This window comes from Pristiophorus japonicus, chromosome 3 (genome assembly GCF_044704955.1).
Source record: "Pristiophorus japonicus isolate sPriJap1 chromosome 3, sPriJap1.hap1, whole genome shotgun sequence".
In the NCBI taxonomy this organism is placed as follows: Eukaryota; Metazoa; Chordata; class Chondrichthyes; family Pristiophoridae; genus Pristiophorus; species Pristiophorus japonicus.
The window spans coordinates 111797326-111812088 of NC_091979.1; the positions used below are offsets into that span (position 1 = coordinate 111797326).

The 14763-nt window shown below is 44.8% G+C and overlaps 1 protein-coding gene and 1 long non-coding RNA gene across 4 annotated transcripts in view; one reads left to right on the top strand and one right to left on the bottom strand.

The window, feature by feature from the left end:
* LOC139259840 (uncharacterized) overlaps positions 1-14763 on the top strand; it is a 49663-nt gene that overhangs the window by 34454 nt on the left and 446 nt on the right. For all 3 annotated transcript variants that reach the window (XR_011592665.1, XR_011592666.1, XR_011592667.1), the window contains one exon: positions 13310-13410. This is a non-coding gene — a long non-coding RNA (uncharacterized lncRNA). The remainder of the gene's footprint in view (positions 1-13309; positions 13411-14763) is intronic.
* col28a2a (collagen, type XXVIII, alpha 2a) overlaps positions 1-14763 on the bottom strand; it is a 205003-nt gene that overhangs the window by 20528 nt on the left and 169712 nt on the right. The window contains exons 27-29 of the mRNA XM_070875706.1: positions 14602-14670; positions 13569-13649; positions 1351-1386 (exon numbers count right to left, since the gene is read on the bottom strand). Coding sequence (XP_070731807.1) covers positions 1351-1386; positions 13569-13649; positions 14602-14670 — 186 coding nt within the window. The remainder of the gene's footprint in view (positions 1-1350; positions 1387-13568; positions 13650-14601; positions 14671-14763) is intronic.

The following is a 14763-nucleotide window of genomic DNA, read 5'->3' on the forward strand; positions in this document are numbered from 1 at the left end:
GAGCAAATCATGTTGAAACTTGGGGCCAATATATCTAAATGATTTGGATTAGGGAACCAAATGTAATATTTTCAAGTTTGCTGATGACACAAAACTAGGTGGGACTGTGAGTTGTGAGGAGGATGCAAAGACGCTGCAAGGCAATTTAGATCGGTTGAGCGAGTGAGCAAACACATGGCAGATGCAGTGGATAAATGTGAAGTTATCCACTTTGGTAGGAAAAACATAAAGTCAAAGTATTATTTAAATGGTGATAACTTGGGAAATGTCAATGTACAAAAGGACCTGGATGTCCTTGTACACCAGTCATTGAAAGCAAACATACAGGTGCAGCAAGCAGTTAGGAAGGCAAATGGTATGTTGGCCTTCATTGCAAGAGGATTTGAGTACAGGAGCAAAGATGTCTTACTACAGTTATACAGGGCCTTGGTGAGATCACACCTGGAGTATTGTGTGCAGTTTTGATCTCCTTACCTAAGAAAGGATATATAGAGGGAGTGCAGCGAAGGTTCACCAGACTGATTTCTGGAATGGCAGGACTGTCACATGAGGAGAGATTGGGTCGACTAGGCCTGTATTCACTAGAATGAGAGGGGATCTCATTGAAACGTATAAAATTCTGACAGAGTTTGACAGACTGGATGTGGGGAGGATGTTTCCCCTGGCTGGGAAGTCTAGAACAAGGGGTCACGGTCTCAGGATATGGGGTAGGAAATTTAGGAATGAGATGAGGAGAAATTTCTTCACTCAGAGGGTAGTGAACCTGTGGAATTCTCTACCATAGAAGGCTGTGAAGGCCAAGTCACTGAATATATTTAAGAAGGAGATAAATAGATTTCTAGACACAAAAGACACAAATGGGGAGAAAGCGGGAATATGGTGTTGAGATAGAGGATCAGCCATGATCATATTGAATGGCGGTGCAGGCTCGAAGGGCCAAATGGCCTACTACTGCTTCTATTTTCTATGTTTCAATGTTTCAAAATGGAATTGGATAAATACTTGAACAAGAAAAATTTTGCAGGACTCTGGGGATAGAGTGGGGGGGGGGGGGGTGGGAGGAGTGCGATTAATTGGATAGCCCTTTAAAAATGCCGTCACAGGCACTATGGGCTGAATGGCTTTCTTCTGTGCTGTATGATTCTAGTCTATTCTATGAGGGTCTGAAAAACAACCGTTCACTAATACTCTCTGCTTTCTGTCCCTTAGACAATTTCATACCCACGCTGTCACTGCCCCATTAATCCCATGGCTTTTAATTTTACTAATAAGTCTATTATGTGGTACTTTGTCAAACGCCTTTTGATAAATAAATAATTATAAAATTGTGTGAAAATAACAGTTACTTACTGTTAAGCCAGGATCTCCCTTTCCTCCAGGTCTACCCTAAGCAATTGTAAGTCATTGCAAAATTAATTAGAATGAACACAAGTAATGAAACAACAAGAATATAGTTCCATGAACTAATTTACCACATTACTTATAATAATTATACTAAAATACTGCAAAGATATCGGGGGCAATTTTAACCTGGAGCGGGACCAGTGCGTGAGACAGGTTGACATGTACGGTGCACCTAGAATAAGAAATTGGAGCGAGGCCTGGCTGATTGGCCTCAGTACTATGTAGCAGTGCAGCCTCACGCAGGAATGACAAGGTGGCCGGGAGCAGGATTTCACATGACAGGAGATCACCACTGGGGCCTGAAGGGAATAGTCTCTGGTATGAGGGAAGTGGTGAGGGACCAGAGGCGATCGTGATTGAGGGAGGGAAGCCTGGGGAAGGGAGGTCCAAGGTTTCCTTCTGGGGCCCGGAGGAGCACTCCTACTTCTCCCAACCCACAAGGAAACCTAAAAAAATTAAAACTACTTGCTTTTGTAAGCCTCATCTGGCCCCGCTCCTGTTTGCTGCCAGTTTTCACCAGCGGCTTTGGCATTGGTGTCACTGCTGCGATCGGCAGTTAAAATCACATCAGGGTCCAAATTACATCACCGGGCCCTGACACTGAAATATTGATAAGGCCTGTATCTGTCTGTGGTGGGTGGCCCACCACTGCCAGAAACCTGGCAATTAAAATGGTGCCAGGCATCAGGTCAGTAAGTACACTCGCAAGATTTAAACCCCTCACATGCTGTGTTTCTGCTCAGCAGGACAGGTTAAAATTGTTCTCCTTCAGTGGACCTACAAAGAAAGACTTGAATTGATATATCTCGCACAACTCTTCACAATGAATAACAGCGGTTGTTGTTATATGGGCAAAACACAGCAAGAATATTACACACAATAATATCTCACAAAAAGTAATGAAATAAATGACCAGTTAATCTTATTTGGTTGCGTGAGAAATGTTTACCAGGACACCAGAAGAATTCTTCTTTGATTAGTGCCATGAGATCTTTAATGTCCACTTCAACTGGCAGAAAAAGACTCAACTTTAACATCTCATCTGGCAACAACAATCCCTCAGTACTGCACTGGGGTGCCAGCTTAAATTACATGCTCATAGCGGTTGGGCTTCACAGTTCCTCATGTCATTGCCATGTATGTATGCCGGATCCTTCGGATTTGGTTTATGCCAGTCTGGCTGTGGTGCCCACTGAACTCTTTGGCATAGGTTCCTTTTCTGATAAATTTTCATCTTCACTGCACGGGCAGTAATCTGGTGACCCATTATCGCCCACCAAGAGAATTAAAATCGGATGAGTTGTATAACCGGCGGATGATCTGCTTCGTCAGATTACCACTCATAAGAACATAAGAACATAAGAAATAAGAACAGGAGTCGGCCTTACATAGAAACATAGAAACATAGAAAATAGGTGCAGGAGTAGGCCATTCGGCCCTTCTAGCCTGCACCGCCATTCAATGAGTTCATGGCTGAACATTCAACTTCAGTACCCCATTCCTGCTTTCTCGCCATACCCCTTGATCCCCCTAGCAGTAAGGACCTCATCTAACTCCTTTTTGAATATATTTAGTGAATTGGCCTCAACAACTTTCTGTGGTAGAGAATTCCACAGGTTCACCACTCTCTGGGTGAAGAAGTTCCTCCGCATCTCGGTCCTAAATGGCTTACCCCTTATCCTTAGACTGTGACCCCTGGTTCTGGACTTCCCCAACATTGGGAACATTCTTCCTGCATCTAACCTGTCTAACCCCGTCAGAATTTTATATGTTTCTATGAGGTCCCCTCTCATTCTTCTGAACTCCAGTGAATACAAGCCCAGTTGATCCAGTCTTTCTTGATAGGTCAGTCCCGCCATCCCGGGAATCAGTCTGGTGAACCTTCGCTGCACTCCCTCAATAGCAAGAATGTCCTTCCTCAGGTTAGGAGACCAAAACTGTACACAATACTCCAGGTGTGGCCTCACCAATGCCCTGTACAACTGTAGCAACACCTCCCTGCCCCTGTACTCAAATCCCCTTGCTATGAAGGCCAACATGCCATTTGCTTTCTTAACCGCCTGCTGTACCTGCATGCCAACCTTCAATGACTGATGTACCATGACACCCAGATCTCTTTGCACCTCCCCTTTTCCTAATCTGTCACCATTCAGATAATAGTCTGTCTCTCTGTTTTTACCACCAAAGTGGATAACCTCACATTTATCCACATTATACTTCATCTGCCATGCATTTGCCCACTCACCTAACCTATCCAAGTCGCTCTGCAGCCTCACAGCATCCTCCTCGCAGCTCACACTGCCACCCAACTTAGTGTCATCCGCAAATTTGGAGATACTACATTTAATCCCCTCATCTAAATCATTAATGTACAGTGTAAACAGCTGGGGCCCCAGCACAGAACCTTGCGGTACCCCACTAGTCACTGCCTGCCATTCTGAAAAGTACCCATTTACTCCTACTCTTTGCTTCCTGTCTGACAACCAGTTCTCAATACATGTCAGTACACTACCCCCAATCCCATGTGCTCTAACTTTGCACATCAATCTCTTGTGTGGGACCTTGTCGAACGCCTTCTGAAAGTCCAAATATACGACATCAACTGGTTCTCCCTTATCCACTCTACTGGAAACATCCTCAAAAAATTCCAGAAGATTTGTCAAGCATGATTTCCCTTTCACAAATCCATGCTGACTTGGACCTATCATGTCACCTCTTTCCAAATGCACTGCTATGACATCCTTAATAATTGATTCCATCATTTTACCCACTACCGATGTCAGGCTGACCGGTCTATAATTCCCTGTTTTCTCTCTCCCTCCTTTTTTAAAAAGTGGGGTTACATTGGCTACCCTCCACTCCATAGGAACTGATCCAGAGTCAATGGAATGTTGGAAAATGACTGTCAACGCATCCACTATTTCCAAGGCCACCTCCTTAAGTACTCTGGGATGCAGTCCATCAGGCCCTGGGGATTTATCGGCCTTCAATCCCATCAATTTCCCCAACACAATTTCCCGGCTAATAAGGATTTCCCTCAGTTCCTAACCCTTACTAGACCCCCCGACCCCTTTTATAACCGGAAGGTTGTTCGTGTCCTCCTTCGTGAATACCGAACCAAAGTACTTGTTCAATTGGTCCGCCATTTCTTTGTTCCCCGTTATGACTTCCCCTGATTCTGACTGCAGGGGACCTACATTTGTCTTTACTAACCTTTTTCTCTTTACATATCTATAGAAACTTTTGCAATCCGTCTTAATGTTCCCTGCAAGCTTCTTCTCATACTCCATTTTCCCTGCCCTAATCAAACCCTTTGTCCTCCTCTGCTGAGTTCTAAATTTCTCCCAGTCCCCAGGTTCGCTGCTATTTCTGGCCAATTTGTATGCCACTTCCTTGGCTTTAATACTATCCCTGATTTCCCTTGATAGCCACGGTTGAGCCACCTTCCCTTTTTTATTTCTATGCCAGACAGGAATGTACAATTGTTGTAGTTCATCCATGCGGTCTCTAAATGTCTGCCATTGCCCATCCACAGTCAACCCCTTAAGTATCATTCGCCAATCCATCTCAGCCAATTCACGCCTCATACCTTCAAAGTTAGCCTTCTTTAAGTTCTGGACCATGGTCTCTGAATTAACTGTTTCATTCTCCATCCTAATGCAGAATTCCACCATATTATGGTCACTCTTCCCCAAGGGGTCTCGCACAACGAGATTGCTAATTAATCCTTTCTCATTACATAACACCCAGTCTAAGATGGCCTCCCCCCTAGTTGGTTCCTCGACATATTGGTCTAAAAAACCATCCCTTATGCACTCCAGAAAATCCTCCTCCACCGTATTGCTTCCAGTTTGGTTAGCCCAATCTATGTGCATATTAAAGTCACCCATTATAACTGCTGCACCTTTATTGCACGCACCCCTAATTTCCTGTTTGATGCCCTCCCCAACATCACTACTACTGTTTGGAGGTCTGTACACAACTCCCACTAACGTTTTTTGCCCTTTGGTGTTCTGCAGCTCTACCCATATAGATTCCACATCATCCAAGCTAATGTCCTTCCTAACTATTGCATTAATCTCCTCCTTAACCAGCAATGCTACCCCACCTCCTTTTCCTTTTATTCTATCCTTCCTGAATGTTGAATACCCCTGGATGTTGAGTTCCCAGCCCTGCTCATCCTGGAGCCACGTCTCCGTAATCCCAATCACATCATATTTGTTAACATCTATTTGCACAGTTAATTCATCCACCTTATTGCGGATACTCCTTGCATTAAGACACAAAGCCTTTAGGCTTGTTTTTTTAACACCCTCTGTCCTTTTAGAATTTTGCTGTACAATGGCCCTTTTTGTTCTTTGCCTTGGGTTTCTCTGCCCTCCACTTTTCCTCATCTCCTTTCTGTCTTTTGTTTTTGCCTCCTTTTTGTTTCCCTCTATCTCCCTGCATTGGTTCCCATCCCCCTGCCATATTAGTTTAACTCCTCCCCAACAGCACTAGCAAACACTCCCCCGAGGACATTGGTTCCGATTCTGCCCAGGTGCAGACCGTCCGGATTGTACTGGTCCCACCTCCCCCAGAACCGGTTCCAATGCCCCAGGAATTTGAATCCCTCCCTGCTGCACCATTGCTCAAGCCACATTACGGCCCCTCGAGCCTGCTCCGCCGTTCAATAAGATCATGGCTGATCTGATCATGGACTCAGCTCCACTTCCCTGCCTGCTCCCCATAACTCCTTATCCCCTTATCATTTAAGAAACACTATTTCTGTCTTAAATTTATTTAATGTCCCAACTTCCACAGCTCTCGGAGGCAGCGAATTCCATAGATTCACAACCCTCAGAGAATAAATTTCTCCTCATCTCAGTTCTAAATGGGCGGCCCCTTATTCTAAGATCATGCTCTCTAGTTCTAGTCTCCCCTATCAGTGGAAACATGCTCTCTGCATCCACCTTGTCAAGATCCCTCATAATCTTATACTTTTCGATAAGATCACCTCACATTCTTTGAATTCCAATGAGTAGAGGCCCAACCTACTTAACCTTTCCTCATAAGTCAAACCTCTCATCCCCGGAATCAACCTAGTGAACCTTCTCTGAACTGCCTCCAAAGCAAGCATGTCCTTTCGTAAATATGGAAACCAAAACAACACGCAGTATTCCAGGTGTGGCCTCACCAATACCCTGTACAGCTGTAACAAGACTTCCCTGCTTTTATACTCCATCCCCTTTTCAATAAAGGCCAAGATTCCATTGGCCTTCCTGATCACTTGCTGTACCTCAGTACTATCCTTCTGTGAGACAGAGGGAAACAAAAAGGAGGCAAAAGCAAAAGACAGAAAGGAGATGAGGAAAAGTGGAGGGCAGAGAAACCCAAGGCAAAGAACAAAAAGGGCCACTGTACAGCAAAATTCTAAAAGGACAAAGGGTGTTAAAAAACAAGCCTGAAAGCTTTGTGTCTTAATGCAAGGAGTATCCGCAATAAGGTGGATGAATTAATTGTGCAAATAGATGTTAACAAATATGATGTGATTGGGATTACGGAGACGTGGCTCCAGGATGATCAGGGCTGGGAACTCAACATTCAGGGGTATTCAACATTCAGGAAGGATAGAATAAAAGGAAAAGGAGGTGGGGTAGCATTGCTGGTTAAAGAGGAGATTAATGCAATAGTTAGGAAAGACATTAGCTTGGATGATGTGGAATCTATATGCAGAACACCAAAGGGCAAAAAACGTTAGTAGGAGTTGTGTACAGACCTCCAAACAGTAATAGGGATGTTGGGGAGGGCATCAAACAGGAAATTAGGGGTGCATGCAATAAAGGTGTAGCAGTTATAATGGGTGACTTTAATATGCACATAGATTGGGCTAGCCAAACTGGAAGCAATACGGTGGAGGAGGATTTCCTGGAGTGCATAAGGGATGGTTTTCTAGACCAATATGTTGAGGAACCAACTAGGGGGGAGGCCATCTTAGACTGGGTGTTGTGTAATGAGAGAGGATTAATTAGCAATCTCATTGTGCGAGGCCCCTTGGGGAAGAGTGACCATAATATGGTGGAATTCTGCATTAGGATGGAGAATGAAACAGTAAATTCAGTGACCATGGTCCAGAACTTAAAGAAGGGTAACTTTGAAGGTATGAGGCGTGAATTGGCTAGGATAGATTGGCGAATGATACTTAGGGGGTTGACTGTGGATGGGCAATGGCAGACATTTAGAGACCGCATGGATGAATTACAACAATTGTATATTCCTGTCTGGCGTAAAAATAAAAAAGGGAAGGTGGCTCAACCGTGGCTATCTAGGGAAATCAGGGATACTATTAAAGCCAAGGACGTGGCATACAAATTGGCCAGAAATAGCAGCGAACCTGGGGACTGGGAGAAATTTAGAACTCAGCAGAGGAGGACAAAGGGTTTGATTAGGGCAGGGAAAATGGAGTACGAGAAGAAGCTTGCAGGGAACATTAAGGTGGATTGCAAAAGTTTCTATAGGTATGTAAAGAGAAAAAGGTTAGTAAAGACAAACGTAGGTCCCCTGCAGTCAGAATCAGGCGAAGTCATAACGGGGAACAAAGAAATGGCAGACCAATTGAACAAGTACTTTGGTTCGGTATTCACTAAGGAGGATACAAACAACCTTCCGGATATAAAAGGGGTCAGAGGGTCTAGTAAGGAGGGGGAACTGAGGGAAATCTTTATTAGTCGGGAAATTGTGTTGGGGAAATTGATGGGATTGAAGGCCGATAAATCCCCAGGGCCTGATGGACTGCATCCCAGAGTACTTAAGGAGGTGGCCTTGGAAATAGCGGATGCATTGACAGTCATTTTCCAACATTCCATTGACTCTGGATCAGTTCCTATGGAGTGGAGGGTAGCCAATGTAACCCCACTTTTTAAAAAAGGAGGGAGAGAGAGAAAACAGGGAATTATAGACCGGTCAGCCTGACCTCAGTAGTGGGTAAAATGATGGAATCAATTATTAAGGATGTCATAGCAGTGCATCTGGAAAATGGTGACATGATAGGTCCAAGTCAGCATGGATTTGTGAAAGGGAAATCATGCTTGACAAATCTTCTGGAATTTTTTGAGGATGTTTCCAGTAAAGTGGACAAAGGAGAACCAGTTGATGTGATATATTTGGACTTTCAGAAGGCTTTCGACAAGGTCCCACACAAGAGATTAATGTGCAAAGTTAAAGCACATGGGATTGGGGGTAGTGTGCTGACGTGGATTGACAACTGGTTGTCAGACAGGAAGCAAAGAGTAGGAGTGAACGGGTACTTTTCAGAATGGCAGGCAGTGACTAGTGGGGTGCCGCAAAGTTCTGTGCTGGGGCCCCAGCTGTTTACATTGTACATTAATGATTTAGACGAGGGGATTAAATGCAGTATCTCCAAATTTGCGGATGACACTAAGTTGGGTGGCAGTGTGAGCTGCGAGGAGCATGCTATTAGGCTGCAGAGTGACTTGGATAGGTTAGGTGAGTGGACAAATGCATGGCAGATGAAGTATAATGTGGATAAATGTGAGGTTATCCACTTTGGTGGTAAAAACAGAGAGACAGACTATTATCTGAATGGTGACAGATTAGGAAAAGGGAAGGTGCAACGAGACCTGGGTGTCATGGTACATCAGTCATTGAAGGTTAGCATGCAGGTACAGCAGGCGGTTAAGAAAGCAAATGGCATGTTGGCCTTCATAGCGAGGGGATTTGAATACAGGGGCAGGGAGGTGTTGCTACAGTTGTACAAGGCCTTGGTGAGGCCACACCTGGAGTATTGTGTACAGTTTTGGTCTCCTAACTTGAGGAAGGACATTCTTGCTATTGAGGGAGTGCAGCGAAGATTCACCAGACTGATTCCCGGGATGGCGGGACTGACCTATCAAGAAAGACTGGATCAACTGGGCTTGTATTCACTGGAGTTCAGAAGAATGAGAGGGTACCTTATGGAAACGTTTAAAATTCTGACGGGTTTAGACAGGTTAGATGCAGGAAGAATGTTCCCAATGTTGGGGAAGTCCAGAACCAGGGGTCACAGTCTGAGGATAAGGGGTAAGCCATTTAGGACCGAGATGAGGAGAAACTTCTTCACCCAGAGAGTGGTGAACCTGTGGAATTCTCTACCACAGAAAGTAGTTGACGCCAATTCACTAAATATATTCAAAAGGGAGTTAGATGAAGTCCTTACTACTCGGGGGATCAAGGGTTATGGCGAGAAAGCAGGAAGGGGGTACTGAAGTTTCATGTTCAGCCATGAACTCATTGAATGGCGGTGCAGGCTAGAAGGGCTGAATGGCCTGCTCCTGCACCTATTTTCTATGTTTCTATGTTTCTATGTTTCATGCACATGTACCCCCAGGTCCCGCTGTACTGCAGCACTTTGCAATCTTTCTCCATTTAAATAATAACTTGCTCTTTGATTTTTTTCTGCCAAAGTGGATGACCTCACACTTTCCGACATTATACTCAATCTGCAAAATTTTTGCCAATACCCTGTTTGTTACATCCTCAAAGAACTCCAGCAAATTTGTCAAACCCTTTCATAAATCCATGCTGACTCTGCCTGATCGAATTTTGCTTTTCCAAATGTCCTGCTACTGCTTCTTTAATAATGGACTTCAACATTTTCACAACCACAGATGTTAGACTAACTGGTCTAAAGTTTCCTCACACTTTCCAACATTATACTCCATCTGCCAAATTTTTGCCCACTCACTTAGCCTGTCTATGTCCTTTGCAGATTTTTTGTGGCCTCCTCACTCATTGCCCACCAGTGACTTTTTCCCCTTATTATTCCTTATCTCCACCCAAACTGTTTCAACATCCCGATCCTTTGAGCATACACCGTTTCTCACTATGGCAGTGATTCCATCCTTTATCAATAGAGCTACCCACCTCCTTTTCCTTTTCTGTCTGTCCTTCCGGATTGTCAAATACCCCTGAATATTTAATTCCCAGTCCTGGTCACCTTGCAACCACGACTCTGTAATGGCTATCAGATCATACTATTTGTCTTAATTTGTGCCGTCAATTCATCTATTTTGTTACAAATGCTACGTGCATTTAGACAAAATGCCTTAAAATTTGTTTTATTACCCTTTTTTCCTGCTTGTTTCCTCTCTCCTTCAAACTCACTTTCTTTATTTTTGCTTTCTAATTCCAGCTTTTCTCCCCTCCCTGCTGAATCTACTCTCAGGTTCCCACCCCCCTGCCAAGTTAGTTTAAACCCTCCCCAACAGCACTAGCAAACCCCCCCCCGCGAGAATATTGGTCCCGGCTCTGTTGAGGTGCAATCCGTCCGGCTTGTACAGTTCCCACCTCCGCCAGAAGCGGTCCCAATGCCTCAGGAAACTAAAGCCCTCCCGCCTCCACCATCTCTCCAGCCACGTATTCATCTACTCTATCCTCCTATTTCTGTACTCACTAGCTCGTGGCACTTGGAGTAATCCGGAGACTACTACCTTTGAGGTCTTGCTTTTTAATCTCTCTCCTAGCTCCCTAAACTCTGCCTGCAGGACCTCATCCCTCTTCCTACCTATGTCATTGGTACCGATGTGGACCACCCGTTCTGGCTGTTCATCCTCTCCCCACAGAGCGGCTGCTCAGTGACATCCTTGACCCTGTCACCAGGGAGGCAACATACCATCCTGGAGTCACATCTGCGGCCGCAGAAAGGCCTGTCTGCTCCCCTGACTAAGGAATCCCCTACCACTATAGCTATTCCATTCTTTATCCTCCCCCCCCCGTGCAGCTGAGCCACCCGTGGTACCGTAGATTTGGCTCTGGCTGCACTCCCCAGTGCCACCAGAACAGAGTACCGGTTGGAGAGCAAGATGGACTCGGGGGTCTCCTGCACTACCTGCCTAGTCCTCCTCTTCTGTCCGGGGTTCACCCAAACCCTATCTGGCTGCACACTCTTAAGCTGTGGGGTGACTGCCTCTAGAAACGTGCTATCCACGTTGCTCTCAGTCTCGCGGATGCACCACAGTGACCCCAGCTGCCGCTCAAGCTCCGAAACAGAGCTCGAGTTGGTGCAGCCGGAGACACCTCCTGCACACGTGGTCGTCCAGGATTTCCCACATGCCACAGGATGTGCAATCCACGTGACTGAGCTGCACGGCCATCCCTCTAGTTACCCTCGCAACTATGAAGTAGAACTAAACTCTAAACCTCAGCAAAACACACCCCACAACTGCTCAGTAAACAGCTGATTTAATGAACTGGTTCTCCTTAGATAATAAGGATCACATATATTTACTTCCAGTTCTTATGGTGGTGAAGATGAAAATGTAGCCCATTGTATCTTGGGTTCATCCAAATGAACCCCCATCATTAATCTGGCTTTCACGTGCGCTTACCATGGGACTTTGCGGCTTGCATCTAGATACCTTCCTGCTTTCTGACCGCCCATGAAAATTGGTATTGGAAAACCCACATTACGTGTGCATGCTTTCCTCAGTGGTCTTGATCTAGTGATATTCAGCAAATGCTTCACTTGCAGTCTGCTTTTCAGTGATTAATGTCGACATTGATTCATTACTTTTCAGGATATTTAAAAACAAACTTGAGTAAATAAAAATTGTCTCCCAAAGATTTATTCCAAAAATACATTAATACATTTTTTAGAAATATTGAAATCTCTCATAAAGAAACATGATACTAATAAATTACAAGTAGTACTGCAACAAAGGAAAATTCAAAGCCTGTTTCCATTCAAGAACTCTATTGCACATGGCGCCTCCCTTGAGCCCATTCCAATTGAAGGAAAAATGCCCAATTGTGCCACAAATGCCAGGAAACCCTGCCCCAAAAATGCCCTTCAGAATTTTCCTCTGCCCCTTCTGACTGAGACTACGCAAGTTAGTCACTGTCAGCACTGAGAGATTGAGCAGGAAATAATCACCAACTAATGTCCAGTCATTATGAGGCAGTTCATTTCTAGAGAATCTAATTCCATTGATAACCCTATGCATGGCCCTCTGCTAACCATCATTGAAACTAGCAATACAATTTTCATTCTCTTAGGGTCACGCCAATCTTTATCATTAGATAAAGAGAAAACTAGAGCCACAGTGATGTCGTAAAAGCCCTGAACTATGCTCCTATTAAATGTGCCTCACAAGGAAGTTAGGAAGCAGTTGCAGCTGCTACTCCGGAAGCCACGACTGCCCTTAGAGCCTCTTCCTGATGCAATGTGTAAATGAATGAAATACATCTCATGGACTGCCATACCATGGTCTGGCATTCCTCCTGTGGTTGCAGATGGAGGTAGTGGACTCTTCCAACTTACCCACCATTTCAGCCAAATGTGTGAAAACCATCTCTACTGCCAGCACATGCGATCAATGCTCCCTGGTCAGTTGTCTCTTGAAAACTGGGCCCCTAAGTTCCTCAAGCAAGGGCAGTTATTTCTCCACCCTCTCGGAAGGCATGGTTGGCTCTTCTGCATTTCCATTGGGTGGAAGAAAATCCACCCTAACCTTTGTGCTCATCCAATTTTCAATCCCTCTGTGCTTGTGCAGCCAGTGTAGCCCATCAGAAAACCTATCTCGTTGCTCCAATTCCCACTCCACTGTGTTCTCAATCTTACCCCCTGTAGGAGGTGGCAAGCTGATGTTAGGAAATAGCCCCCAGCCCCAAGGGGAGAGTGGAATGCAAAAGAAAGTGCTGTGCGAAACATCACACTGGTGCTGGCTAAAGAGTAGTGTTGGTAGAACTCTAGGAACAGGTTGTTATCCCAATCTCAAGATTAATGCATGGCTCAGAAAATAAACAAATCCAGAAAATGGGGAGCAAAGAAATAGAAAGAAAGCTCAAAAATTAAAGGGAAATGTATCCTCCTCTTCCTGCCTTTTATTACTTTTTCATACTACTTTTGGCTTCTCATTGTTTTTTTCAGTTCAACACACAGTGCTATATCCTGCACGGCAATGCATCATAACATGGTAGAAGAAGATTTAAGCATCTTTGCAGAAACCCTGAAAGAAGTCCCTTACAAAGGTAGACATGCGTAAATGAATGAAATACAGCTTTCAATATAAATACCAAGTGCTGCATTATTGGTGTAACAAACTGTTACGACTTTTCATTTTCAGAGAAATGTCAGTATGAAACAACAAAAAATGATTCATTCAATGCAGGAACAATTATACACTTACAGTTGCCCCAGAAGAACCAGGATCACCCATATCTCCTTTACCTCCCTTCTGGCCTCTTTCACCCAACAGACCACGGTCACCCTATAATATAAAATAAAACATAATGTTGATTTCAAGATCGTCTGCTTTGATTCGACAATAGGAGGTGGGTGGGGTGGCTTGACCCATCCACCTCCACAGAGGTGGGTGGGGGGCACACACCCACCTCCATGGCACGAACCTGGTATTGCAGTACTTCCAGGAACGGTGCAGTGGCTCTAGGCCTTTTGGCTAAGAGCATTGGCGCAGAGTGATCCTTGATGTGTGCAAGGTGACCTCTGGCGTTTGTAATCTGACAAGATGATCTGACAAAGAATTGGAAAGATTGGCAACGAATAAATAAAAAAAAATAAAAAAATTCTGAGCAATTTGCCACGTCCACACTGAGGCTTATGCACCTGGACCAGCACTTTCGGCTAGCAAATCTCTCAAAGGACCATAACACCACCTGGACAATCTATACGAGTAACACCATGGAAGCAAGGTGGGAAGTCACACCAGAGGGGAGTCACACCAGGATTGACCACTTCAATGCCTTTCCTCAACTTTTCTCCTGCTGTTCTTGAACCACCACCTGGTGTTGGTTAATATCAACCTGCTCTACGGCAGAGTGAGGTCCCTAATCTGGCACTGAAACACCTTGCTCCTCGAGGATGAGCATGTTTGGCTTTTATTTGATTGCTTCTGAAGCAACTGGCAGAGGAAGAAGCAGAGCTTCCCCTGTGGCTTTCCGGGAAAATTCTCCAGCTGTCTGGTACGTCCCGAGTTCTAGGTGGTGTCTCATTCTGACTGGAATATGTTTCACAGATGTTTCACTCACAGGAGAGGCTGTACTCCACCACCATGGGGGGTGTGCATCATCTCGCAGCTAACAGTGACTCCACCCTGCATTGGGATGGTGGAAGGGCAGGGCTTTGTTTACCAGTAGCTAGGTGGCAATTCTGACCCACTGAACAATAGGAATTTAACATAAAGCCTGAAATTGTCCACATACCTTCGGTCCCATAAGCCCTTCTCCTGGTGGTCCACGTGGTCCTGGCATTCCTTGGCCACCTTGGCCACCCTGTTAGGTAATAATGTTAGTTTTATTTCTGTACTCAACAATGATATATCATTTTACTTTTAAAGATAAATTACAATGTATTATAGCCCATTA